At 34.5% G+C, this 27,838-nt stretch overlaps 1 protein-coding gene across 3 annotated transcripts in view; it reads right to left on the bottom strand.

The window, feature by feature from the left end:
* Positions 1-27,838, bottom strand: part of TMEM62 (transmembrane protein 62) — a 67,946-nt gene that overhangs the window by 28,286 nt on the left and 11,822 nt on the right. The window contains exons 1-5 of one of the 3 annotated variants that reach the window (XM_056810344.1): positions 23,764-26,116; positions 20,350-20,491; positions 18,912-19,036; positions 18,670-18,792; positions 5,158-5,313 (exon numbers count right to left, since the gene is read on the bottom strand). In XM_056810344.1, the coding sequence (XP_056666322.1) occupies positions 5,158-5,313; positions 18,670-18,792; positions 18,912-19,036; positions 20,350-20,460 (515 nt within the window). In that variant the 5' untranslated portion in view covers positions 20,461-20,491; positions 23,764-26,116. Of the gene's footprint in view, positions 1-5,157; positions 5,314-18,669; positions 18,793-18,911; positions 19,037-20,349; positions 20,492-23,763; positions 26,117-27,838 lie in introns of those variants that run through there. The other 2 variants (XM_001364345.4, XM_007472432.3) reach the window with 2 other exon arrangements.

The raw sequence follows: 27,838 nt of genomic DNA, 5'->3' as shown, positions 1-27,838 counted from the left end.
AGAGGAAATTAAGGCAATCATTAGAAATTACTTTGCCCAATTATATGGCAATAAATACACCAATTTAGGAGAAATGGATGAATATATACAAAAATACAAACTGCCTAGACTAACAGAAGAGGAAATAGAATTCTTAAATAATCCCATATCAGAAAATGAAATCCATCAAGCCATCAAAGAACTTCCTAAGAAAAAATCCCCAGGGCCTGATGGATTCACCAGTGAATTCTATCAAACATTCAGAGAACAGTTAATCCCAATACTATACAAACTATTTGACATAATAAGCAAAGAGGGAGTTCTACCAAACTCCTTTTACGACACAAACATGGTAGATTCCAAAACCAGGCAGGTCAAAAACAGAGAAAGAAAACTATAGGCCAATCTCCCTAATGAATATAGATGCAAAAATCTTAAATAGGATACTAGCAAAAAGACTCCAGCAAGTGATCAAAAGGATCATTCACCATGATCAAGTAGGATTTATACCAGGGATGCAGGGCTGGTTCAACATTAGGAAAACCATCCACATAATTGACCACATCAACAAGCAAACTAGCAAGAACCACATGATTATCTCAATAGATGCAGAAAAAGCATTTGATAAAATACAACACCCATTCCTATTAAAAACACTAGAAAGCATAGGAATAGAAGGGTCATTCCTAAAAATAATAAACAGTATATATCTAAAACCAGCAGCTAATATCATCTGCAATGGGGATAAACTAGATGCATTCCCAATAAGATCAGGAGTGAAACAAGGATGCCCATTATCACCTCTATTATTTGACATTGTACTAGAAACACTAGCAGTAGCAATTAGAGAAGAATAAGAAATTGAAGGCATCAAAATAGGCAAGGAGGAGACCAAGTTATCACTCTTTGCGGATGACATGATGGTCTACTTAAAGAATCCTAGAGATTCAACCAAAAAGCTAATTGAAATAATCAACAACTTTAGCAAAGTGGCAGGATACAAAATAAACCCACATAAATCATCAGCTTTTCTATATATTTCCAACACAGCTCAGCAGCAAGAACTAGAAAGAGAAATCCCATTCAAAATCACCTTAGACAAAATAAAATACCTAGGAATCTACCTCCCGAGACAAACACAGGAACTATATGAACACAACTACAAAACACTCGCCACACAACTAAAACTAGACTTGAGCAAATGGAAAAACATTAACTGCTCATGGATAGGACGAGCCAATATAATAAAAATGACCATCCTACCCAAACTTATTTATCTATTTAGTGCCATACCCACTGAACTCCCAAAATACTTCTTCACTGATTTAGAAAAAACCGTAACAAAGTTCATTTGGAAGAACAAAAGATCAAGGATATCCAGGGAAATAATGAAAAAAAACACATATGATGGGGGCCTTGCAGTCCCTGACCTTAAACTATATTACAAAGCAGCAGTCATCAAAACAATTTGGTACTGGCTAAGAAACAGAAAGGAAGATCAGTGGAATAGACTGGGGGAAAGCGACCTCAGCAAGACAGTATACGATAAACCCAATGATCCCAGCTTTTGGGACAAAAATCCACTATTCGATAAAAACTGCTGGGAAAATTAGAAGACAGTGTGGGAGAGACTAGGAATAGATCAACACCTCACACCCTACACCAAGATAAATTCAAAATGGGTGAGTGACTTAAACATAAAGAAGGAAACCGTAAGTAAATTGGGTAAACATAGAATAGTATACATGTCAGACCTTTGGGAGGGGAAAGGCTTTAAAACCAAGCAAGACATAGAAAGAATCACAAAATATAAAATAAATAATTTTGACTACATCAAACTAAAAAGTTTTGTACAAACAAAACCAATGTAACTAAAATCAGAAGGGAAACAACAAATTGGGAAAAAATCTTCATAGAAACCTCTGACAAAGGTTTAATTACTCATATTTATAAAGAGCTAAATCAATTGTACAAAAAATCAAGCCATTCTCCAATTGATAAATGGGCAAGGGACATGGATAGGCAGTTCTCAGATAAAGAAATCAAAACTATTAATAAGCACATGAAGAAGTGTTCTAAATCTCTTATAATCAGAGAGATGCAAATCAAAACAACTCTGAGGTATCACCTCACACCTAGCAGATTGGCTAACATAACAGCAAAGGAAAGTAATGAATGCTGGAGGGGATGTGGCAAAGTAGGGACATTAATTCATTGCTGGTGGAGTTGTGAACTGATCCAACCATTCTGGAGGGCAATTTGGAACTATGCCCAAAGGGCGACAAAAGAATATCTACCCTTTGATCCAGCCATAGCACTGCTGGGTCTGTACCCCAAAGAGATAATGGACAAAAAGACTTGTACAAAAATATTCATAGCTGCGCTCTTTGTCGTGGCCAAAAACTGGAAAACGAGGGGATGCTCATCAATTGGGGAATGGCTGAGCAAATTGTGGTATATGTTGGTGATAGAATACTACTGCACCCAGAGCAATAATGAATTGGAGGAATTCCATGTGAACTGGAACAACCTCCAGGAAGTGATGCAGAGCGAGAGGAGCAGAACCAGGAGAACATTGTACACAGAGACTGATACACTGTGGTATAATCGAACGTAATGGACTTCTCCATTAGTGGCGGTGTAATGTCCCTGAACAATCTGCAGGGATCTAGGAGAAAAAAACACTATTCATAAGCAAAGGATAAACTATGGGAGTGGAAACACCGAGGAAAAGCAACTGCCTGAATACAGCAGTTGAGGGGATATGACAGAGGAGAGACTCTAAATGAACACTCTAATGCAAATATTATCAACATAGCAATGGGTTCAAACCAAGAAAACATGTAATGCCCAGTGGATTTACGCGTTGGCTATGGGGGGTGGGGGGGGAGGAAAAGAAAATGATCTATGTCTTTAATGAATAATGCTTGGAAATGATCAAATAAAATATAATAAAATTCAAAAAAAAATGTGGATTAGGAATTCTTTACAGAAAAAAGATTCCTATGATGAAACTTCCTTCCTTCCTTTAAGTAAAGTCATGCAATGTCAGATTCAGTGACTACTGTTTTGAAAAACTGCTTTTCTATGTTACAATGGGAGTCTAATTATGGGATTATAAGAAGTTGTATATCCAGAAATGAAAGTTATATAAAAATAAAAGTTACCAATAAAAATTATTTTTAAATGAAAAATAAAAAAAGGTTCCTAAAACATAAAGGTAAAGATCTTTATGAGTATGAAATATTAAAATTTTGGGTCATAAATAAAAATTAATAAACCTCAACTTTCTACTCTAGGACTAGCTCTAGAATTTTCAGTTGGGTTCTCTTAGAAACATTTTACTTAGTTATATAATTTCACATTAGTTTCAGTTTTGAACATATCAAAAAGTTACTCTAGATAATCTCAGATATAGTACCAACACTAAATGACTGAATACCTCTTTAAGAGAATTATTATCAATGTCCTACTGCTATCCTATGAAATTGTATTATCTGTAACAAGCGAGTCAGTAGGAAGTAATACTAATAAAAGATCACTAAAATGTATTTTTAAAGTCTGTTTTATCCCTAAAATGTTAAGAGAAAATTCTCTAGAAAAAGAATACAATGAGAAATGTTTGTTAGAACTTATATTTAATTGTCAAATCAATACTTATTATTGGAAACAGTTCTACCAATCAGAATAAATGCTTGTTTAATAAATCATTTTTATTAACCTATTCTGTTAGTGAGGCCAGCAAGGTTTTTATCATTTTCTGAATAAAAAATAAAGTTATTTAATGTACTAGGTATAAGATAAGCAAATAATTGACTGGATTTAATTAAGCCCTAAAAATTATTTGACCAAAGAAAAGGCTACAATGATCCCTTCTAGCAGCGGGCATCATACAGAGAACTGACTCCTGCTTCAGTGCCCTCATCAAGGTAAAAAACATAAACTATGTCCCTACTGCCTCAGCAGCATTTCTTCCTTTGTACTTCCTATGATTCTGAGCTTTTCTCTCTTCCATTCATGACATCGCCCTGAGATCATGATCCTTTCTGCACTTCTGGTACCATCAACCAGCTGCATTTATTCTGCATTGTCATCCTTTGCAAAGTACTTTCCTAGATGAGGAGGAAGTACAAAGGAAGCCAAAGGCATCACCCCTTATTTAAATCCCCAAAACCATAAATACTGACAAATCTCTTTAGAGCCATTAAGTTATTATCAGTAGCATCCATAGCTCTAGACGATCTGTTAAGGGTAACTGAAGAAACTAATTGTATTTGACTAATAGAATAGTATTGCCATGTAAGAAGTGACAAATATAAGGAATTCAGAGAAATAAAATTGAGAAGACTCTTATGAACAAATAACATTGGGAGAAGTAAGAAGAACTTGGAGAACAATAAACATAACAACTACAATAATGTAAAGAAAAACAACACTAAAAAAGTATCTGAATTTATATTCATTGCAATAAACAATCTTCGGTTCAGAGAACAGAAGTTGAAATGAACTTTTCAATTGGAAGAAAGGAATGCTATATATATATATTCTATGTAAGTTTTGCATAAAGGCTTTCTTTATTACCAAGAAAGGCTGTGGAAGAATGTAGTTATATGTGGAAATAACTATAGTGTTTTAAAATGACACCAACAAAACTTTTTAAAAGAACGGTTGAAATATGCTTATTTAAATATAGCTTATTAAAATTATTAAATTATTTTAATAGTAAATGATTAAAACAATTTTGCCAATGCTTTTGTCAGATCTTCAGAAGTCCAAGACTGCTGTTACCTACAAGTGCTTTTCAGTATGAGGGGAAATTATACTGGGAGGCAAAAAAAGCAAAGGTAAAAGAGCAGCGAAAAGTTCGAAGGAAACAATCAATTAAAACAATCAATTAGAAGTATGAGAACTCAAGAAAAAAATGAAAAAAATTCAGTAAGGAAATTTATTTATATCTCATTCCCTGACACTGTCCTATCATTAATAATCAACACAAAATTGAACTGTTATGTACTAATTTAAATCTTAATAGAAAAAACACAGTAAGAAAATCCTTAGATGCTGTTCGTGTTGTCAAGAAAGAAATAAGCTAGGGAAACAAAGAAAATATTAACATTCATTCCTAATGTCTTTTTTCTTCAAATACCAATCTGAAAAAAATTCAAGATTTTTCTGTACCTGATATGTGTAGAAGAGGAGAGTCTCTCTAGTGGTTCATGTTTAGAGCTGCTGTAGTGAAATGATTTGGGGTTTGTGATGAGCACCACTGGCCATTGGTCAAAAACCAAATCAGCAAAGCTAAAGAGGTCATGGTCAAAAGCAAATATCCTGTACCTGAAGGCCAAAAGTTAAAGAATAATTTAGTTATATCAGATCAATAGTAAAAATTAATATAATGAACGAAGGCAAACAAAAAAAATACCCAACATCATGATTTTGAATGAATAATAGTATCATTTTTACTGAGACTGTCAATTTCTTTTAACTTTAAGCTATTATAAACCAATTACTAATATTACTATTGATATTAAATTTCCCAGAATTTATTATAGTGGAAACAATACCAGATTGACATCTCCAGAGTTTATTACTCTCAATTTTGTCACCAGCAATGTGACTTAAAACTCCTTGTCCTAGTTTCTCTCCCATAAAATGAAGGGATTACCACTAGATAATCTCTAAATCCCTTCCAAATCTGAATTTCCAGAAATTCACTAATAATATTAAGTATCTTAAAACCATTTGCCTGATTTAAAGTCAATGCCCAAGAGTAGGTAGGTGGATGAGTGGACCAAGTGCCAGAGTCAAAAAAACCTGTCAGGAGTCAGGAGGACCTGGGTTCAAATCTGGCCTCAGCTGTTTCCTAGCTGTGTCCCTGGGCAAGTCACTTTATCCTGATTGTCCACTCTAGTCCTTGCCCTTCTGTCTTAGAGTCCTTATTAAGTTTTACAATAAAACGAAATAAAAAATAAAGTTAATGCACATACATTTAAATTCAGCTTAAAACTTCAGAAGAGGAATTCAATGGAAAGGCCTGGAATTAGAAGAACTGGGTTTGAATCTTGCCTCTGTTTGTGTGACCTTCTATGTGACCTAATCCTTCACAGTCATGCTTTCATTATCTATAAAATCAGAAACCTAGAATTGATCATCTCTAGGTATTTTCTAGCTATAAGTTCTTCAATTTTATAATTTCACAGAAAATTCTGTAATTTTGCTAAAGCAATTCTGATTTGAATTTATAATTTTATTAGAAGCAAAATCTTTAAAATTTTATTTTAACCTGACAAACATGATATTCAAAACTACTTACAATGAAAATTTCCTCAAAATCAACTCTCCAATTATTTCTTTTATCTGTTTTTGTTCTCTCTTATTTCTATTCTGTATACTTCAGTCGTTTTAATCAAATGTAGACATGGTCAATGTGAATATATTTCTCCTGATTCTGCTTTCTTTTGATTGCATTCTTTCCTATTTTGTATATATTTCTTACATAATTTTAATAATATGGTAATACTCTATTAAATTAAAATACCAAAATAAATTAAAACATTAAATTAAAATATGCTATTAAAATAAAACACTATTATATGAAAATACCTAATTTTTGAAACACTCCTTAATGTTAAGACATCTAGATCCATTTCTAATTTTTTTTTTTGCAATTACACATAATGAACTATAAACACCATTAAAAAGTTCTTGTTATCTTTTTGCTAACAATCCTTGGTGTAAATTTCCCAGTAATGAGACTGAGTCAAAGAGTATGATCACTTTCATAACTCTTATTGTACAATGCCAAAATGCATTGAAACTGGAATAATTTATAATGCTACCAGCAGAAAATTAATGTTCCACTTGCCCTTCATTAAGTTTTTTCATTTTCATTTATTTTTGCCAACTTGATTAGTATAAGGTAGCCTTCTTAATTTGCATTTATTAATTATTCACTAATAAAATGAATAATTTTTCCCAAATGTTTTAAAGTTTCTATTTCTTTTAGGAATTGCATATCTGTAGCTAATGACCATTCATCCATTAAAGACTGAGTGTGTTACCCTTTGGAGGCTGAATTTTGTTCCAAATAAATCATGAACATCAGGATTCCATTATCTGCTATATTTATGAAAGAGATTTTCCCCCAATTCACTGTCTTACTTCTTTTGTAATTCAAACCTACCTTCTTGGTTCCCCAATAACTTTTTTCAATTGTTAAATATGTAAGATTTTATTTCCCCCACACATTTGTAAAATACAGTAAGGTCCTCATATCCTCAGAGGACACAGTCCAAGAAACTAACACTGAAACTGAAAATATAAACTGAAACTGTAGATATAAGTAATATCTGCTGACTGCATGGACAGTGTGATTTTCTTATATATAGATAGGTATGATAAAGTTTAATGAAAAAATTAAACACAGAGTAAGACATTACCAACATTAAATATAGTGATAACAAAGTACACTGTGCTTAAACAATACTGTACTCTGTCAAGGTATATGGGTATTGAAGGAGGATCAGCATCTCCGATGTGAGGGCTTACTGAGGCCTTTTCAGGGCTGCTCCTTCACCTTTGGTGTCCACCTGACATTGAACTCTCACCTATGGCTCCAAGAAGCTACAGGAGAAGTAGCTACCACACTCTGATAAAATAATCTCAACAGCTGAAGGTAACTGATGGGCCACAAACACATTAGTGAGTTAGGGAGGTATCTACCCCCAACTCTGGCAGAATAGGTGGATGAGAACAATTTGTTCTAATGACCATAAAAAGACAGCTGAAAAAGCAGGAACTGTGAAGAGCTTAGAGCTTGTCAGACATCAAAGATGCCATGACTATCCACTGCATCCCAGGCAAACACCAGTCATTCTGATTTTTGTCTTGCCACTAGACTTGGATGACTCCAGAAGAGAGAATAAGATTGACAACTTTGTGCAACTCTACCTCATTTAAATCCAATTCATGTACAAGTCAAGATGTCATACCACAATGTCATTGGTCCTCTTTGAAATAAAGAACAAGATTAGCTAGGTGACTCAATGGACAGAGCGCTAGACTTGGATATGAGATAAATAGAATTAATATTAAGACAGAAGGTAGGAGTTTTTAAAAAGAAAAAAAAAACAAAGGACAAACAACAACTCTCTCAAAGGAAAATGAGTCACTATATTAAGTTAAAAGTATTTTGCACAAACAAAATCAATGAACCCAAGATTAAAAAGCAAACAACAAATGGGGAGTTAGGATCTTTATAGAAAATGTCTCTGACAAATGCCTCATTTTTCAAATAAAGAACTGAGTCAAATCCATAATACAAAGCATTCCCCAATTAACAAATGGTCAAGAATATGAACAGGCAACTCTCAAATAAAGAAATTAAAATTATCTTTAGTCATATGAAGAAATACTTCAAATCACTATTAATTAGAGAAATGCAAATTAAGACAAATCTGAGGCACCATCTCACTCCAATCAGATTGGCTAATATGATAAAAAAGGGAAATGATAAATGTTGGAGGGGATGTAGAAAAATTGGGACCCTAATATTCAGTTGGTTGAAGTGATACGATCATTCTAGAGAGCAATTTGGAACCATGACTAAAGGGCCATCAAACTATGCATATCCTTTGACCTAGCAATACCACCATTAGTTATTTATTCCAAAAAGATCAGAGATGGGGAAAAGGACCTACTTGTACCAAAATATGTATAGCAGTTCTTTTTGTGATGGCAAAGAACTGGAAACTGAAAGGATGTCCAACAATTGGGGAATGTCTGAACAAATTGTGGTATATGATTTTAATGGAATACTACTGTGCCATATGATGAACAAGATGATCACAAAAAACCTAGGAAGATTTATATGAAATGATGCAAAGTGAAATAAGCAGAACCAGGAGAATATACACATTAACTGTAAATTACTATTATCAATATTGCAAGGATCCTGGACAAGTTCAAGGGACTCATGACAAAAAATCTATCCACTGCTATAGAAGGAACTGACAGAGTCTGAATGCTGATTGAAGCATACCATTTTTGACTATATTTCTTCTGAATTTTTCTCTAACATAAGCACTATGTATCTTCTTTCACAACATGAAAAACATGGAAATATAGATTATATGGTAACTCATGCATGACCTATATCATAATAACTGTTATTTTAAGGAAGTGGAAGGGGCAAAAGGGAAGGAGAGAACATGGATCAGAACAATCTTAGAAAACAATCATTAAAAATTATACCAACATGTAATCTGGAAAAAAACAAAAAATTAAAAGAAAAGGGAGATGAATTATATGCTGGGCTGGTGCACTTCACCCTGTCATAATCAATATTTGCTTAGTGTGGTTTGAAACTTATGAACTTTATTTTCTGGAATTTTCCAAGTTTTCACATTTTTTTCCCTATGGTTAACCAAGGAAAACTGAATCAGGAAATACAGGGGTCCTACTAACTTTCCTTTTACAATTTGTTAGTTTTATGTCACTGATGGAGTTTCTGATATATGGTGAAAGGAATACAAGTCTTAACTGGTTTTAAATCATATTCAATTCAGTTTTTCTAATGCTATTGATTAAATGAAGATTACATTCCCTAATGTTTGCTACCCACTTAGTTTCATACACTAATATTTTGTTCATATTTCATTCAATTTTCAGTTTCTTTGTTCATTACATTTGTCTAGTTTTGGGTCATTATTTTGATAGTTACTGTTTGATGTGTTAAAAAGTACAATAGAATAAGAAATCCATTTATCAGTTTTCTCCCCAGTTTCTTTATATTATTGATTTTTATATTTCATTTAAATCCAATAACCCACTAGCATAACAATTGATATGTCAAACCCATATATTATTTTGAGAAGTATGAAGATTTTACTACCATTAAAAGGATATCACTTTATTTGTGTTAGTTTTGTGACAATACTTTTTAAGATATGTTCATAAAGATCTCATATATCTTAGTAAATTAATAACCAAATATTTGATGTTTTATAACTCATCTCTTTGTTATTGGAATAATATTAAGATTTGGGTTTTGATAAATTAGTTTTATAGATAAGGAATGGAAAAGCTATCTTAAAAGCTACTTGGAATCTGGAGAGGGGCTGGTGCAAAGGTTATGTGAAATGTTGGAGTCTGTGGAGAATAACTTCTTAAGGGTAAATTTTAGGGTTGAGACTGAATATATTTTTTTACTGGTCGTCAGGGATTTAAATTCAAAATCCCAATGAAATACTCAAATCAGAATGGAATTTTATGGTGGTTTATTTACAATAGAAGGAAGAAATTAAGAATGAGGGAGAGAGAGAAAGCAAGGGAAGAAGATCTGCTCTGGGCTGGTCTGAGCTAGGGAGAGTTCAGAGGCCTCAGCCAAAGGGCCTTCCAGAAGATTAAATCTAGCTTGGCTTCCAGCCAAGAGGCCTCCTCCAAGATGAAGGACCACCTTGGAGGCTAGTGCCTTCAGGAAGGTCAAGGAAAAAGGGAGTCAGCCTTAACACTCACCACATAGTCATCTAAGGGAACCAGTCCGAGGTCCCAGCCCTCCAAGTCAAGTTCCACTGCCAAAGTCAAAAGTTCCTCTCATAGGAAGTGACACGAAATATAAAGGCAGTTCTTTACATCACTTTCTGTGTCTTAAATGTACCAATGGTGACTTAAACTTGGCTTTGAATAGGCCTGGGGGTCAGTCAGTTTTTTTCTGATTTGTCACTTGCTACCACACATGGTTCATAAACCTCCCTCCCCCCACAATTAATCCTTAAGTGGGGGTGTATACATTCCTGGTTGCTAAAATTCTAAAGACTAAGCTGGGTGGAGTAAATCTAAAATTCAAAAACTGACATTCCAGACTGTTGCTCCTACTCTGAGAGAGTGACACTTTTTGCTCTCTGTTCCTCTCTCACTGAAGCTTGGTGAAAAAGGCTAATAACCTCTGGAGCCTGTGGTATTCCTTGTGTCAATCTGGGAATACTAGGATCAGAGCTCAGTGACTGGCTGACTGAAGTTAGAGAGCTATTCATCTCTAAGAAGAAAAACAAAAGAGCTTATCTTTTCTCTGGGCTGTGTGGGAAACCCAGAGTCAAGGCTGAGCTTTGGCGAGGCCTCAATCAAATTTGCTTTTGCTGGTCCTTTGATATTTGGAGACAGAGTTCAAGGACTATATATACTACTTATTAGGATATTAGAATAGGTTATTTAGATAAGGAATTTGGATTTTAGTCAGTATAAGAAGAAAGAATAGCCTGGGTTTTCCCAGGACTGAAGAGACGTTTTGCAACATCAGTTGGTGGGTGGTGTTAGATAGAATCCCTTTAGAGACAGAAATCCTTCTTTATATCCTTATACCCTTTACCAATCCTATACTATTAATAAAATAGCTTTAATTTATATATATATTTATTAGCCTCTATAGTATTTTCCTTGCACAAGACCCAGAGGTAAATGCTCATAGCTATCAGATTAGCCAGCTGGGCTTTATCTTACTAAAAAAACTTAAGGATACTTTTGGATACATCTACCAAAAGTATCAATAGTTTCAATACCATCATTACATTGTGGTGGTTCTTTATCTCTGTTTACAGTTTATAAGAATACTGATTAACTCTGGGGATTATTTTATAATCTACTACCATACTGAATTCCCTTCTTATCTCAATTAATTTTACAACAAAATTTTTTTACAACAAAATTTTACAAACAAAATTTTACAACAAAAAAATTTTGTTGTATACTTTGAATTTTCTAGATATGTCTTCTCTAAATAATTTAACCTATTAACCAATTTAACCTATGGATTTACCTTACTGAGATTGCTAATGTTTTTAAAACAATATTAAAAAGATTTGATGAAAATTTTTATGTTGTGGCTACTTTTAAAGGAAATATAACTTTTCTTCATGTTATCTCCTCATTTTAATAAGATATTATTTATCATATTTTTTAAAATCCCACAATCTAGTCCTTTTAATGTTTTACTGTGAATGGGTATTTTATTAAAAACCTTTTTCTGTATCTAATTATAAGATCACATGAGATAACTACTGCACATGTGATATACTGAAATTATTTTTTCCTAATACTAAATCATTTTTACATTCTTTATAAGTATGACCCACTTATCCATGATTTTGTAAAGTGACTTTACTTCCATCTTTTTTGGATGTATCAAAATTACGAATATGTAACAAAATACATCTATTTTCACTTGCAAAACTAAAAACCATAATATTTTTAATTTTCTATGCTGTCTTATTAAAAGTAATATTTTAAAGGTCCAAGTAAAGTTATATACTTTATTACTATCTCAGGACTCTAAAAATTTTTCAATGGTTTTATGTGATGCAATAACTATATAATCATTTTAAAACTTATTTTTTTATATTACAAATGCTCATAAGAAATAGCTTAGTATAGTAGACAAAAGGCTTGTTGGCCTTACTCCCAGAAAGCCTTAAATTCATCTACTTCCTCTAAGACACACTAGCTGTTTATTCCTTGGCAAATAGTTTAATCTCTTAATACCTCAAGACTATTTGCTAACATTTAAAGTTAAAGCTAAATCCCAGATCTGATCTGCATAAGTAGAGGAATACAATATTGAAACCACAGATTTGAACAAATAAATAAATGTTCACAAAATCTTTAAAAGCAGAAACACTTTGGCTTAATGAAGAACTTGGGGAAGTGGCATGCTGGGAGCTAAAATGGCAGAGTAAAGGATGTTCTACTTCTCCAATCCCTCCACACACATAAAAAGAAAACAAATCACCTTAAAACAAAAGAAAGTTAGAGTAACAAATTTCACTAGTGTGTCAAGGAAGTTTATCTCCTCCCCTTCCTGAGTAACTTTACCTGTCTATCAAACATTCCTGACATACCACAGTTGCGCCAGGGTTGCGTCTCTGTATGTCTTCTGTAAGTCAATAAAAGTTAAGATTTGGGGCAGAATCGGGAGGACAACAAAAGAACCCAGGAGAATTTAGAAACAAGGAGAAGAGAGAGAGCAGGCAGGTGAGGGGGGAAGAGAGAAGATACATGCAGGCGAGGCACCTCGTAGTCAGGTTACTTATAGGAACATTGTCCTTTCAATAAACTTTATATATATATATATATATATCTGGGTAAAAAATATTACTTTTAATTATTACACTAGATTAAAAGGAGAGAGTGGCTTGGGCAGCACAGCATCAGCAAGAATCAGCAGAACTTAAAATAGCCCAACATGCTGTGACTCTACCAGAGGCAACAAAGCTATAGAATGGGAATGAACCTAGTCTGAGCCACTCTACACAGATAAAGAGAGAAAGACCCTATTCAGTCCCACATGACAGCAGAGTTTTGATGCTACAAGGGAGGAGAGCAGGAGAACTGAAACTGTAGAAACCTACTCATGCCCAGGTGGCAGCAGAGTCCATGAGGTGGCAAAACCCAGAGAATGGGACCTGTCTGCCCCAGGTCACTTGTGAGGGACAGGCAATCATCAAAGCAGGGACTAGATCAGCCTATGAAAAATGGAACTGGTACCATAGGGTATTGAATACAGATGTACAAAATAGCTACAAACTTCCCCAGAGCAAGCCAGCAAGTCCACACCTCAACAGACTTATTGTGAGATACAAGGGCAACCAGACCTACTATAAGTATCAGAGAAAAGTAATCTGCAAGCATGGAGCAGTGCAGCCTCTACCTCAGGAAGGTAGAAGAATCACAATAGATAGATAAGGTAATGGGGTAAAAAAATACTTGAAAATTGAACAAAAGATAAAACAAAAAAAGCAAAACAAAAAAAAACCTCTTTACCTTATGGTTACTGTAGTGACAAGGAAGTTCAAAATACAAATTCAGAATAAGGGCAACAGTACCCAAAAGGAAACATGAAGTCTCAAAAGAAAATGTGAAAAGGATGTCAGGTCCCAAAAGAATATCTGGAAGAATTTGAAAAAAAGTTACAAAAATAAATAATGAGAGAATTGACAGAAAAACTCAACAGCTGGGGGTGGGGGGTTCATTGAAGAAATCAAGTCTCTAAAAACTAGAATTGACTAAAAAGGAAAGGGAGGCACAAGAATATCTTGAAAAAAACAATGCCCTAAGGAATAGAATGGACCAAAAAGAAAAGTCCAAAAACCAAAACAAAATACCAAAGAAAACAACTTTTTATAGAGTAGGAATGGCTAAGTTGAAAAGGAAAATAAAAACTCAAGGAAAAAAATGTCCTAAAAATCAAGCATTATCTATAATGGGGATAAACTAAAACTATTTCCATTGAGGTCAAAAGTAAAGCAAGGATGCCCATTATCCCCTGTATTATTTAATATTATCCTAGAAATGCTCAATATTGCAGTAAGGGCAAAAAAAGAAATGGAAGAAGCTAGAATAGGCAATGGAGAAACAAAGCAATCTCTCTTTGCAGATGTTATGATGGTATGCCTGGAGAATACTAGAGAATCAATGAAAAAAACTAAAAGAAATAATTAACAATGTCAGCAAATTTGCAGGATACAAAGTAAGTCCACATAGAATCATCAGCATTTCCATTTGCCATCACCAAAATCCAAAGGCAAGAGATAGAAAAGGAAATTCCATTCAAAACAACTCTAGACAATATAAAATACCTGGAGGTATACTTACCAAAACAAACCTTACAATTATATGAACACAATTACAAAACATTCTTCATACAAAGTCAGCCCTACACAATTTGCTCATGGATAGGCTGAGCCAATATGATGAAAATGACAACTTAACTAAATTAATTTGCCTATTCAGTGCTATGCCAAAATATAGCAAACTATCCAAAAATTATTTCATAGAACTAGAAAAAAGAACAACAAAGTTCATCCGGAAGAACAAAAAGCCACAAATATCAAGGGAATTAATGAAAAAAATATGAAGGAAGGAGGCCTGGATGCACCAGATATCAAACTATACAAAAAGAAGAAATCATCACAACAATCTGGTACTAGTTAAGAAATAGAGTGGTAGATCAATGAAACAGATCAGGTAATCAGTACATGGCAGTTAATGTCCAAAGCAACTTAGTATTTGATAAACCCAAAGATCCAATCTTTTGGGGAAAAGAACTCACTATTTGACAAAACTACTGGGAAAACTAGAAAGCAGTATGGCAGAGATTAGGCATGGACCAACATCTCACACTATACACCAAGATAAAGTCAAAATAGATACTTGATCTAGAAATAAAGGTTGATACCATAAACAAATTGGGGGAACACGGAAAAATTTACCTGTCAGATGTATGGTTAAGGGAAGAATTTATAACCAAACAAAACAGAGAACATTATAACAAATGAAATAGATAATTTTAACATTTGTACAAATAAAACCAATGCAAACAAGATTAGAAGGGAAACAAGAAATTTGGGGAAAAAAATTTATAGCGAGTGTCTAACAAAAACCTCATTTCTCAAAAATATAAAGAACTGAGTCAAAGTTATGAGCATATAAATCAGTCCCCAATGGAAAAATGGTCAGAGGATATGGGACAGGCAGTTATCAGAGAAAAAAATTAAAACTAAGCATCCAAATCACTACTGACTAGGGAAAATGCAAATTTAAAAAACTCTGAGATGCCACCTCACACCTACCACATGGGCTAATGTGAATAAAAAGGAAAATGATAAATTTTGGAGGGGATGTGGAAAATTTGGGATAGCATTATTGGTGAAACTGTGAACTGATACAACCATTCTAGAGCACTATGGAATCAGGGTCAAAGGGCCACAAAACTATGCATACCCTCTGCCCCAGAAATATCACCACTGGCTCTATATCCCAGAGAGATCAAAGAGAAGGTTAAAGTACCTATCTGTGCCAAAATATTTTTAGTAGCTCTTTTGGTAGTGGTGAAGAATTTTAAATTGAAAAGTTGTCCATCACTAGGGAATAGATAAACAAGTTGTGGTATATGGTTGTGATGGAATACTATTATGCCATAAGGAATGATGAACAGGATGAGTTAAAAAAAAACAAGAATGAATTATATGAACTGATACAAAGTGAAGTGAGCAGAACTAGGAGAAAAATCTATTTAGTAACGGAAATATTATATAATGATCAATTGTGAAGACTAAACCATTATTAGTAAAGCAAATCTCTGAGATAACCATAAGAGACTTATGATGAAAATTCTATCCACAGCCAAGGAAGGAACTGTTGGAATATGAAGGCAGATCAAAGCATGCCATCCTTCACTTTATTTCCTCCATGAGATTTCTACTGTATGTGTGATAGGTATTTTCTATCATGAAATTAGCAATATTGAAATATGAATCACAGAAAAGTACCCGTATAACTATCTCAGACTATTCACTGCTTGTGTGTGAGGATAAAAATCTTAAAATATTGTAAACCTCAAAATTTCTCAGACTTATGAATGTTAGGGGTTTCCCCCATTGGGGAATCTTCTACTTAAAAAAATTCCCTAGCAGATGGTGAGAACTCTACTTGAGTGTGGGGGCTCCCTGCCTTGGGAATATCCTTACTCCACCCTACTTAGGACTGCTTTAGGACAGAGAGCTCCTTGAGAACAATGAAAAGTACTTTGATCCATGCTTATGGAAGGGACAGGAAATAATTTGAGTCATGACTGTTTTAGAATTGATACAATGGGATACTAAGTACCTATAAAGGTGGGGCAACTTGTAAACTACTTAAACCAAAAAGGGTGATAACTTATTCAGAGGTTTTTTCTTAATGAAATTTGTCGACACAGCAGCATTTTTTTTCTGACTTACTAAAGAGATTAAAACTACTCAGCTGTGAATTCAAAATGGGCGGTCCTTTAGAAACATCTACAGTGATTGGTAGATGTAAGGACTTAGGGGAGGTGACATAGGAGATTTTGCCCTTAAAAATAAGAGCTCAGGGAAGAGCTGGAAAGTCATTCTGAAACATTCAGATTGGAGAGACTCATTCTGAGGAGACTGATTCTGAAACATTCAGATGGAGGAGGGAGCTGGTGAAAGCAGCTGAGATGCTGCTGGCCTGGTGTCATTAGAAATCCTTACTTAGACAGATCTTATGGTGAGTTATAAAAAACTGACTGATTTCTCTTTTAAGACTCAGGTCTAGGCCATGTTGGCTTGAGGCCCTTCATACTTATTCCTTTCTTACTCTCTCTCTCTTTCTTTGATTACTCATTGTATTGTTAATTAAAATCTTTATAAAACCCAATTGACTTGGGTATTTGAATAATTGGGAATATTTCCCTGGTGACCACCTTATATTTGATTTTAAAACCCAAGACACTGTAGTGAAACATATTTCTGAGGTCAAATTTACCCACTCTCTCTTATATCTATCACAATTTATATCTTCCACTATTTTAATCACTACAGTTTAAGACCTCAATCATTTTAAATCTCACAATATCAAGAAATAGTCAAAAATTGTTTCTATATAGAACTAAAAAAAAAGGTGAAAAAAACTATTTTAACAAAAACAAAAGAATTTGATATTGCACCAAAATGTATCTTTTTGTTGAGAAAAAGGATATATTAAAGAGGAATTAGTAATGAGTTACTTAACAGCATTAAAACCTATCACCCAAAATCTTAGAATAATTACAGGCTTAAGATACTTCCTGTGATGTCATTTCCAAGGAAACCACAGGAATCAAGCCACATCTCAGATCTGTAGCCATGTTTCACCTTCTAAAACTTAAAATGAGTCCTAGACTACTAGTATAATAGAGTAGAAGTTTCAAAATCAACTACTAATAGCTACTGATGTTGGCAGGCAGTATATTAGATATCTTTTGTAAAAACTAGTTTCTATACCATAGAATACTTCTTTTTAGAGAGATTAGTTACCTATTATTTCTTAAAACAGAGCTCTTTTTTTATCTTGGCAGAGAGTGAGACAAATGGGTATACTAATTTGTTGTGGTAGAACTATGAATTAGTCTAGTCAAAATTTAGATTTTCCAAGAAAACTTAATAGAATTTTTCATCTTTGACCCAGTGATACTACTAATGGTTTTATATCTTGAAGAAGTTAATGAAAAGAAAAGATCTGTACAAAAATATTCATAAAAGCACTATCTGTAACAGCAAAATTAAAAAAAAGGTAAAATGTATACTCAACAACTGGGGGATAGCTAAAAGATCATAGTATAAAAATACAATATAAATATCACTGCGCCATTGGAAATGACAGATATGAAATATGGGAAGACTCATAGAAATATGGATAGACTTGCATAAAGTGATGCAGAGTAAGGAAACCAAAAGAATATGTGAAAAAAAAAAGACAACTATCGATAGAAACAAAACTTGGATCAAAAACATTAGACCACATTGGTATTAATGCCCTCCTTTTAACAAATGGAAAACTACTAAATGGAAGACTGCAGATATTACCATTTCTATTTAATGGTTTTTAGGAATTATGGTCGTAGACAAGTCAAATGGGAATATGCCTATGTCTTGTGTAATGTTTCAAAACAATTCATCAATAAATACATTTTTATAAATTTATATCTTCAATTAAATTTAGCCTGATAGTTTATCACCTATATTGAAAGAAAAATAAACTGAGTGATTAAAACTCTTTACTCCAAGGCCCTACCCCACCTGGTAGCAACCTATTAGGATGCTGGCATCAAGTCCAAGAAAGAACATAGCAGCCTCTTGCTGGTTTCCATGGTTCTCTCACCTCCTGTTTTTCTTCCAATCTCCTAGTTCTATTTCCAGAGTACCTTTCGGATGTCGAGCGTGCAAAACAGGTATCAGTCCACCAAGTAAATGGAGATGGCCACACATATATGCTATGGCAGAACTAAATGATAAAAATCAAACAATATTTATAGGCTAGGCAAAACATGATATCTTTGAAAGATCTCACAGAAGAATAGAATAGAGAGGTCTCAAACAGAAAAACTGAAGGTTTTGTCTTACCTCATTACTAATCGTATTCCTGGAGTTGGAGAGATGATAGTGGATGTTGGATAATGTCCAAACCAAATAGTATGGTTGCTATGTCTACTCTTCCAAGACAGAAATGTAAGCTCCTTCAATTGTTTCTGAAATGAGATGGAAATTATAGGATCTTTCATTATTGCTCAAGTAAAAACATGGCCTAACTCATATATATAATTTCCTTGAATAATAATTATTGTAATTATTGTTGACAATATACCAAATTTGCATATTTCATATTTTTCTATGTGCTTTTATTTATAATCTCTAATGTGACTAAACACAGTAAATACTAGAACGATGAAGTAAATAGCAGTTATAAAAGTTTGGAAATATAAAGTTATAACTTGCCCAAGATCAAAAGAAACTCAGTGACCCTACAGAAATGTTTCTAGGTCTCCTGTTTAATCCACTTCACTAAGCTTCCTAAAACAAAATATGTAAACCAGTCTTTAAAAACAAAATGACTAGGGGGCAGCTAGGTGGCTCAGTGGATTGAGAGTCAGGCCGGAGACAGGAGGTCCTGAGTTCAGATATGATCTCAGACCCTTCCTAGCTATGTGATTCGAGAAAATCACTTTAATCTCCTTTATCTAGCCCTTACCACATTTCTGCCTAGGAACTAATATATAATATTGATTCTAAGGCAGAAGGCAAGGGTTTAAAGAAAAAAAAAAGACTAATATGTATAAGCCTATCTCCTCTCTGAGATAAGGGAGCAGTAGTCCATAAATAGTTCTATTTATAAAGTCATAAAAACTCAAACCTTAACTTAGATGCCAGAGAAGGTACATATGTGGTTCAAACCTAATTTTTTTTTATGTAATAAATCATTATTATCCATTTTCACTAGGAAATTATTATGAATGTGGATTTTATGGCAAAATTCTGTCTAGGGATGTTTAATGATTAATAGCCACAATATGATGTCAATGATTCTCAAAATATGAATACCACCCAAATTTGGTATAGTTAATAACTGATAGTTAACATTGAAGAAAAAATAGCCTTTGCTATTCACTTTGCTTAAAATATGGGCCATAAGTAGGAAGTGGCAATAGGTGGGGGTAAGACATTATGATATGGCACACAAAGACAGAATCTATCCTTCTCCCTGATAGGCTTGGGGTTGGGGTATAGGAGAGAAGGGTAAGAGCATGTATAATAATGAGGGCTGAAATTAAGGCAGATAGCCACTAGCTTGTCACAGCAAATCAACAAGTCAATAATGTTTATTAAGCACTTACTATATACCCTGAGGCATTATATTATAAACAGAAACTGCTATAACCAGAGTGAAAACTTGAAGAATTCTTAAATAAAGTTATTAGTTATCTAGTATAGTTTAAAGGGACTTGATGCACAAAAGCCAATTAAAATGAGAAAACTATAAAGAAAATTGTGATTTTAACTATACCTTATTTAAAATTCCAACAAAATTAAAGGGTTTCTTGGGTCCTGGGTTGAGAGTAGCATCCACATAGATGAAAGAATAGTTTCCAAAGGGTGTTTTATGGGTGTAAAGCATTTGGCCATGTCCACGGAAGGCAGAGTATCTCCTACAAAAATAAGGTATAGATATTTTCAGTGCAATCTGAAAAGAGAATTGAAATTTTCACCCTGAGATCACACTAGACTTCACTTCCTCATCAAAGGAATTTTTTGTCTGACAGACAAGAAAATGGAGCTAAAATGAATTCTAAAAATTGTCTGGGGTGACTTTTCATGTCTTCTATGTAAATATTCTTTGGAAGTAAAAGGTCAAACCATCCAGAGATATTTATCATATCCTGTAGATAATAAGTACACAGTACAGAAGGTTATCTACACTATAATTCTCATACATACTGGAACATGCTATGATAGAGATATAATTGTTTATTCTAGCATGCATTCATTTTAATTTTTTTCTAATGAAATTTTTCTTTAAAAGGTATCCCATGATGTACTGAATATTCTATTGATCATAGAGAAGACATGATTTCCATCCTTCAGAAGCTATCATTCTAAAGAATAGAGGTACAGGCAGCAAATATACTTTAATGAAGGTCAAATTTTCAGCAACAAATTCAGTAGTTTAGCCAGCACCCCTTAAGTGTCTACCATGTATAGAAGAATCTCTACTGTCTGACTCTTTGAAGTAATATAGTGATAATCAGGGTTCACAAAGGCCATGCCAGTGAGATTTGAGCTTTAAAAACCTTTGAAATTAAGACCTGGCAACAAATGAACTTTCTTTTATCAGAGGACCATACTCTCTGTTTGAAAAGACTCAGAAAGGTTGGCCACTATTTTTTCATCCTCAGGAAATCATGAAAACCATTTTTTAAAGCACAGAAGAAATAACAATCTGTAATTGTGGAAAGAATATCCATTTTGACAAAATTAAAGATCGGTGATATATTTGAAGAAGCACGAACATTGCTGCGCTAAGTACTAATGGAGATAAAAGTTTAGATATGATCTGTGCTATCAGATAGCTTATAGTTTAGTAGAAGAATTTGATAAAAATAATTCTAAAACAAAGCACTACATGGTAAATGTATTAGGGACAGATAAATATGTGAAAGGTAAGGCTAAAGAGGAAATGATAATTTTGGAAGGGAAGATATTCTAAGTATACAGAATAACAAAGGGGGGGAAGGACAGGAAAAAGCAAAATGTGTAAGGGGAAAAGTCTAATTTGGCTGGAACATTACAGAACATGGAGGGGAAAGTAGTTTAAGACTGTGAAGGAAGGATGGTACTGGACTTCAGAGGGCCTTGAATGCCAGGCAAAGGAATTTTATTTGACAATGGACAGCTACAGAGGATTTTTGAGCAGAGGAGCAATATGATTCAGTTATGTTCCTACAGCCCATAGGTATAATTTCAGATAGTGGGTATCTCTATAATTGGCTGCAGCAGGTAAAGAATCCTGGCAGGAAGATTTGATGTCAACAAAAAAGGTAGCTGTTAGCCTAGGATGGTAATCAAACCTGGTAGCCATAGCTTATTCTTGAATGTCCCTGACATGTGAATGGTCAAGTGTCAGACAACAATTTGGAATTTATTTATTGTGACTATATCATTTATATCATTTGAACAAGAGATCCATCCCATAGCTGTACATACATCCCAAGATGGCCTGACAGAGGTTTTACATAAAACAAAAATGTATAGCAGCATTTTTTTTGTGGTAGCAAAAAAATTAGAAAGATGAGTAATCGATTGGGGAGTAGCCCAACAAATAAAGGCATATGAATACATTGCATTGTTATTGCACCATAAAATAAAATGAATATGAGGAATTTGGAGAAAACAATATGCACAATTATTTCAATAATGCAAATGTAGAGAATACTAAAGTGAAGCCAAACTCTGTGTAACCTGAATGACCAATCTTGGTCCCAAAGAAGAACTAAGAGAATTCCCCTCCCTCCTTTCCATGGGGGGAGGGGCAAAAGCTCAGAGAGACAAAGAGTATATAAGATTGCATATACTGCCAGACAGGTGCTGGGCATTCTAGTATGTGCTTAGACTTTTTCTATTACAAGGTAAGATAGATAGAGTGGGGAAGAGTAGGAATATATCAAAAATTACCCTGATATAAAAATAATAAGCATGAATAACATTTTTAAAAGTTAAAATAAAATTGTGTTAACTTCCAAATTATTAGATAGATTAAACACTATGCCTTTCAATGTCTAATTTTCATATTTTCATTTTGTATATAAGAATTCCTATTTATAAAGGGTGTGTGTGTATTATTAAATTTTAACTTAATTTCTTACTGTTTCCTTCAGAATTTAGGTAGTGATTTTCCCCTTGGGATCTGTGAACTTTTTTTTTTGTATTTTAGCATAATTGGTTTCCTTGGCAATCCTACATATCTTAGTTCATGTATTTAAAGATATTATTGCAAGAAGGGATCTCTAGACTTCATTAGAATTCCAAAGGGGTGAATAACACACAAAAGATAAAAAATGGTTTGGAAATTCCAAGCAATAGATGCTCCATTTAAAAAAAAATTCTAAAAAGAGGTAATAATAATTACCAGTATTTTATATAGTGATTTTCAATTTATAAAGTATTTTTCTCACATCAATCTCATGAGGGGTCATTGAAGTATTAAAATATCCATTTTATATATATGAAAAGACTGAATTTGAGAAAGATGAGTAACTTGCCTGAAGTCACAGACCTAGAAAGTAACAAAAAAGGGATTCTAGCTCAAGTTTTCAAAAACTCTGGGAAGTATGATACTTAATACCTAAGGAAAAGAGCAAAGAATTTTCTAAAACTTGAGATTACCATCCTTACCAAAGCTTTCTTTGAGACATAGTTACTATATGTCTGACAGTAAATATTATTTCAGAAATTGTCACTAATGTTAGAAAATTGGTGGATTTTGAAAGTAAAATAGAATTTAAACAAAGGTGGCATATTCTACTGCCTCTCCTAATACTTTTAAAACCTCTTCTTTAGGATTTTTCCCTCCTTTTTGTCTTTTTTTCTCCATTTATGTCTTTATTACAATTTTTGTTACATATTATTTTGAATGGCTTATTGTATTTTCATTATTCCTAAGAATTTCATTATCTCTTATATGCTATTCCTCATGTGTGTTGAGACATGTTAATATACATTCTAAAACCAGAGGTTAAAATATATAACATTAGCATGGCATATTATTCTATAGAAGAAAACTTTACTCAAGATTAGAACTTATAAATATGCATGTATTTCTGCACTATCTCTGTGTGTGACTACATATAAGCATGTATATATCTATACATATAGGTAACACACAGGCAGACATAGAGATAGAAATTTTTTTTTAAACCCTTACCTTCCATCTTAGAATTGATACTATGTATTGGTTCTAAGGCAGAAGAGTGGTAAGGGCTAGGCAATGGGGGTCAAGTGACTTGCCCAGGGTCACACAGCTAGGAAGTATCTGAGGCCAGATTTTAACCCAGGACCTTCCATTTCTGGGCCTGGCTCTCCATCCACTGAGCCACCCAGCTGCCCCAAGATAGAAATATCTTGATGTAATGCAGAAAATAGATCTTTAACACACTGGAGAATGAAAAATAAAATTCTTGGTTAAAAAAATATAAAGGCAAGAAATTCTGATAGTCATCTTTGGTTTTCTATTGTCCTTCAAACCCAATATGCAGTAGGTCCTATCAATTACTAAAAATTTCTCTTTGATCCAATCTTGCTTCCATTATCCTCATTCAGGTCCTCATCAAATCATCCCTAAATTATTACTGTAGCCTTCTAACCAATTTTTCTACTTCCAATATCTCTTCTGCACATTGCTGTCAGATGAATCTTCGTAAAACACTATTTTTGTTACTTTCCAGCTCAGAACTGGCCAGGCTAATTACTACTTACTTATTAAAGGCAAATTCCTTTGCTGAGCACTCAGTGTCATCTGTAATCTGACCCCGCTCCAACTAACATTACTTCCTATTACTGAATGGGAGCCTTCTAAAGAGTTGTCTCAGTTTCCTGAATTGTTAAAATTAGGATGATAATAATAGCACCAACATGACAAGGTTGTTGTGAGGATCAAATGAGACAACACTTACTCTAAGTGCCAGTGCCTGGCACACAGTAGATATTATATAAATGCTAGCTTTTATTATCAATAGTAATAAGCAACCTAATACAGAATTGGTAGGAATTGTCTAACTATCCTAAAAATCAAATTAGAATTGTGTGAAGAGAGTGACTAATTAAGTCACCCACCAACTTCTCTATTGAGTATATGCCATAAGTATATGTAGCAAAAAAGTACTAGGTATAACAAAATATTCACAGCAGCAGTTTTTGTTGGAGTAAAAAGCTGAAAACAAAATAGGTAAGCATTAATTGCATAATGGCTAAAGAAACTGTCATGTATGAATGTAATGAGATGTTATTTCACTAATAACAAAGGGAACAGTCTGAGAAACACGGGTATATGAAATGGTACAGAGTAAAGAAAATAGAACCAAAAGAACAATAAACAGAATGATGACAATTATATAAACAATAACAACACTAAAATGCAATGAAACAAATAAATTTTAATGAGACCTGGAAAACTGATCAGGAATTACATCTTCTTTCTCTTGGTAGAAAGGTGGGAACTATGGATTGGGACTATGGTATATAATATAAAATGTGGTCCCTGGGACAGTGACTACTTTTTTTTTTTATTATTACAAGGAAGGATTCAATGGAGAGGAAAGAGGTTTAAAGGGAAATGACTGTTATAAAAATAAAGGTAACAAAACTAAAAAAAAAAATAAAATGAATATATTGTTTTTGTCTTAATAAAGACAATCTCCTTATCATTGTCCATATACTCATCCGTGCTTCTAGGCCTTCATTCATGCTTCCCCTCTTCCTCTTATAGCCTTCTCTACCCTCTTCAAATCATACTCACTCCCAAAGGCCCTGATCAAATTACTTGAAGTTTCCCCACTCAGGTAAACACTTCTGCCTCCTTTTTATAATTTATTAAAGCATTTATAGCTTGTACAACATAATTTAGTTCTAAATCATATGCTTTCTTACATTGTTTTCTGATGTTTTCCCAAGCATGTTTTATTTTCCCAATTGGATTAAAAGTTCCTTAAGGTCAGAAATCATGTCTTATACTAATCTTATGTCCATCACAGGGTCCACCCTAATGTTGAGCACAAAGGTGAAATTCAATGAACACTTGTTTTAATTCCTAGGTGCAGAGTAATACTGCTATAAATGTGAAATTTACTGAAAAAATCCTTAATCCAGGAAAAGAAAGCAATGGCTGACTAAAGAAATGTTACTGAATGGCAACAAGGAAAAAAGGACTTTATAGTTTGTTAAAATTACAACATAGAGACTTCCGGTTAAGATGGCAGCTTAGAGAAAGCTAAAGCTCAGATCTCCAGAAAACCCTTCCCGACCCGATCTCAAACTATAAGCTCCTAAGGCGCCGAAATTCAAAACAATCAACAGCACAGACCCTGGGAACCCTTCTCCTGGACCTGGACCCGGTTCAAAAGGTACGGCTCCCCTCAAAAGCCAGAACCCGAGATCACTCGGACCTCAGGGGTAGGAGCGCAGAGTCCAAGGCTCCCGGAAGCCGCAGCCCAGCCGGGCTCAGAGAGCAGAACCCTCAGGGCCTTCTACCCGAGTCCCAGTGAAAGTTACTGCCTGGGGCTTCCGCTGCAGAGAGCTGGTCTAAACAACAGGAACCCTCAGGGCGGGCAAGACAGCCTCACAGGCTGGATCCTCCTATCCAAGTCTCAGTGAAAGTCCTTGCCCTCGGAGCTTGGGAAAGCTGCAGCCCATCCCCCCCCCCCCCCCCCCCCCCCCCCCGGCAGGCCGAAAAAACAGCCTCACGGCCAGCGATTCTGAAGGCAACTTCCAGAAAGCGAGGGGGGGGGGGGGGGTGTGGCCTCGTGGTCCGACCCTTCCATTCCAGTTCCAGTGAGGCATATTCAGTTTAACCCAGGGAAAGCTCATAGAACCATCTGCCCAGGACTAAAGCCTCTGATCACCAGACAGAGATAAGAAAAGCTAATCCTCCACATTCAGAGATGACAAACTCCACAGAAGCACAGAAGCCCCAAAATACCAAGAAAAATAAGAAGAAAGGGGCAACTTTGGACACATTCTATGGAGCCAAAATACAAAATACAGAGCAGATAGAAGAAGATATACAAGAAAATTCTCCAAAATCTTCCAAAGGAAATAGAAACTCTCCACAAACCCATGAAGAATTTGAATCAGAAATGACCAAAAAGATGGAAGCCCTCTGGGAGGAAAAGTGGGAAATAATGCAAAAGAAATTCATGCATCTACAAAACCAGTTTGACCAAACTGTAAAAGAAAACCAGGCTTTAAAGCAAGAACTAATAAAGCAAAGCCAAAACACCAAGAAATTAGAAGAGAACATAAAATATCTCACCGACAAGGTGATAGATCTGGAAAATAGAGGGAGAAGAGAAAATTTAAGAATAATTGGACTCCCAGAAAAGCCAGAAATAAACACCAAACTGGACATGGTGATACAAGATATAATCAAAGAAAATTGCCCAGAGATTCTAGAACAAGGGGGCAATACAGCCACTGACAGAGCTCACAGAACACCTTCTACACTAAACCCCCAAAAGACAACTCCCAGGAATGTAATTGCCAAATTCCAAAGCTATCAAACAAAAGAAAAAATCCTACAGGAAGCCAGAAAAAGACAATTTAGATATAAAGGAATACCAATCAGGGTCACACAAGACCTTGCAAGTTCTACTCTGAATGATCGTAAGGCATGGAACATGATCTTCAGAAAGGCAAGAGAGCTGGGTCTCCAACCAAGAATCAGCTACCCAGCAAAACTGACTATATACTTCCAAGGGAAAGTATGGGCATTCAACAAAATAGAAGACTTCCAACTTTTTGCAAAGAAAAGACCAGAGCTCTGTGGAAAGTTTGATACCGAAAATCAAAGAGCAAGGAATACCTGAAAAGGTAAATATTAAGGAAAGGGGAAAAATGTTATCTTCTTCTTTTACTCAAACTCTCTTCTATAAGGACTACATTTATATCAATCTATGTATACTAACATATGGGGAAAATGTAATGTATAAATAGGGGGTAAAGAAAGACCAAATAGAATAATGGTTCTCACACAAAGATTCACATGGGAAGGGGAGGGGAAGAAAACTCCTATAAGAAAGAGAGGAAGAGGGGGGGGGGGGTACTTAAACCTCAATCTCAGGGAAATCAACTCTGAGAGGGAAAAACATCCAGATCCATTGGGATCTTGAATTCTATCTTACCCAACAAAGGTAAGGAGAAGGGAAAACCAAGGGGGGGGAAGGGGAGAGGGAGAACAAAAAGGGAGGGAAAGAGAGGGGGGAGGGGGAGGGAAGAAAAAGGGAGGG

This window comes from Monodelphis domestica, chromosome 1 (assembly GCF_027887165.1).
Source record: "Monodelphis domestica isolate mMonDom1 chromosome 1, mMonDom1.pri, whole genome shotgun sequence".
In the NCBI taxonomy this organism is placed as follows: domain Eukaryota; kingdom Metazoa; phylum Chordata; class Mammalia; order Didelphimorphia; family Didelphidae; genus Monodelphis; species Monodelphis domestica.
This window is presented reverse-complemented; position numbering and strand designations above follow the sequence as displayed.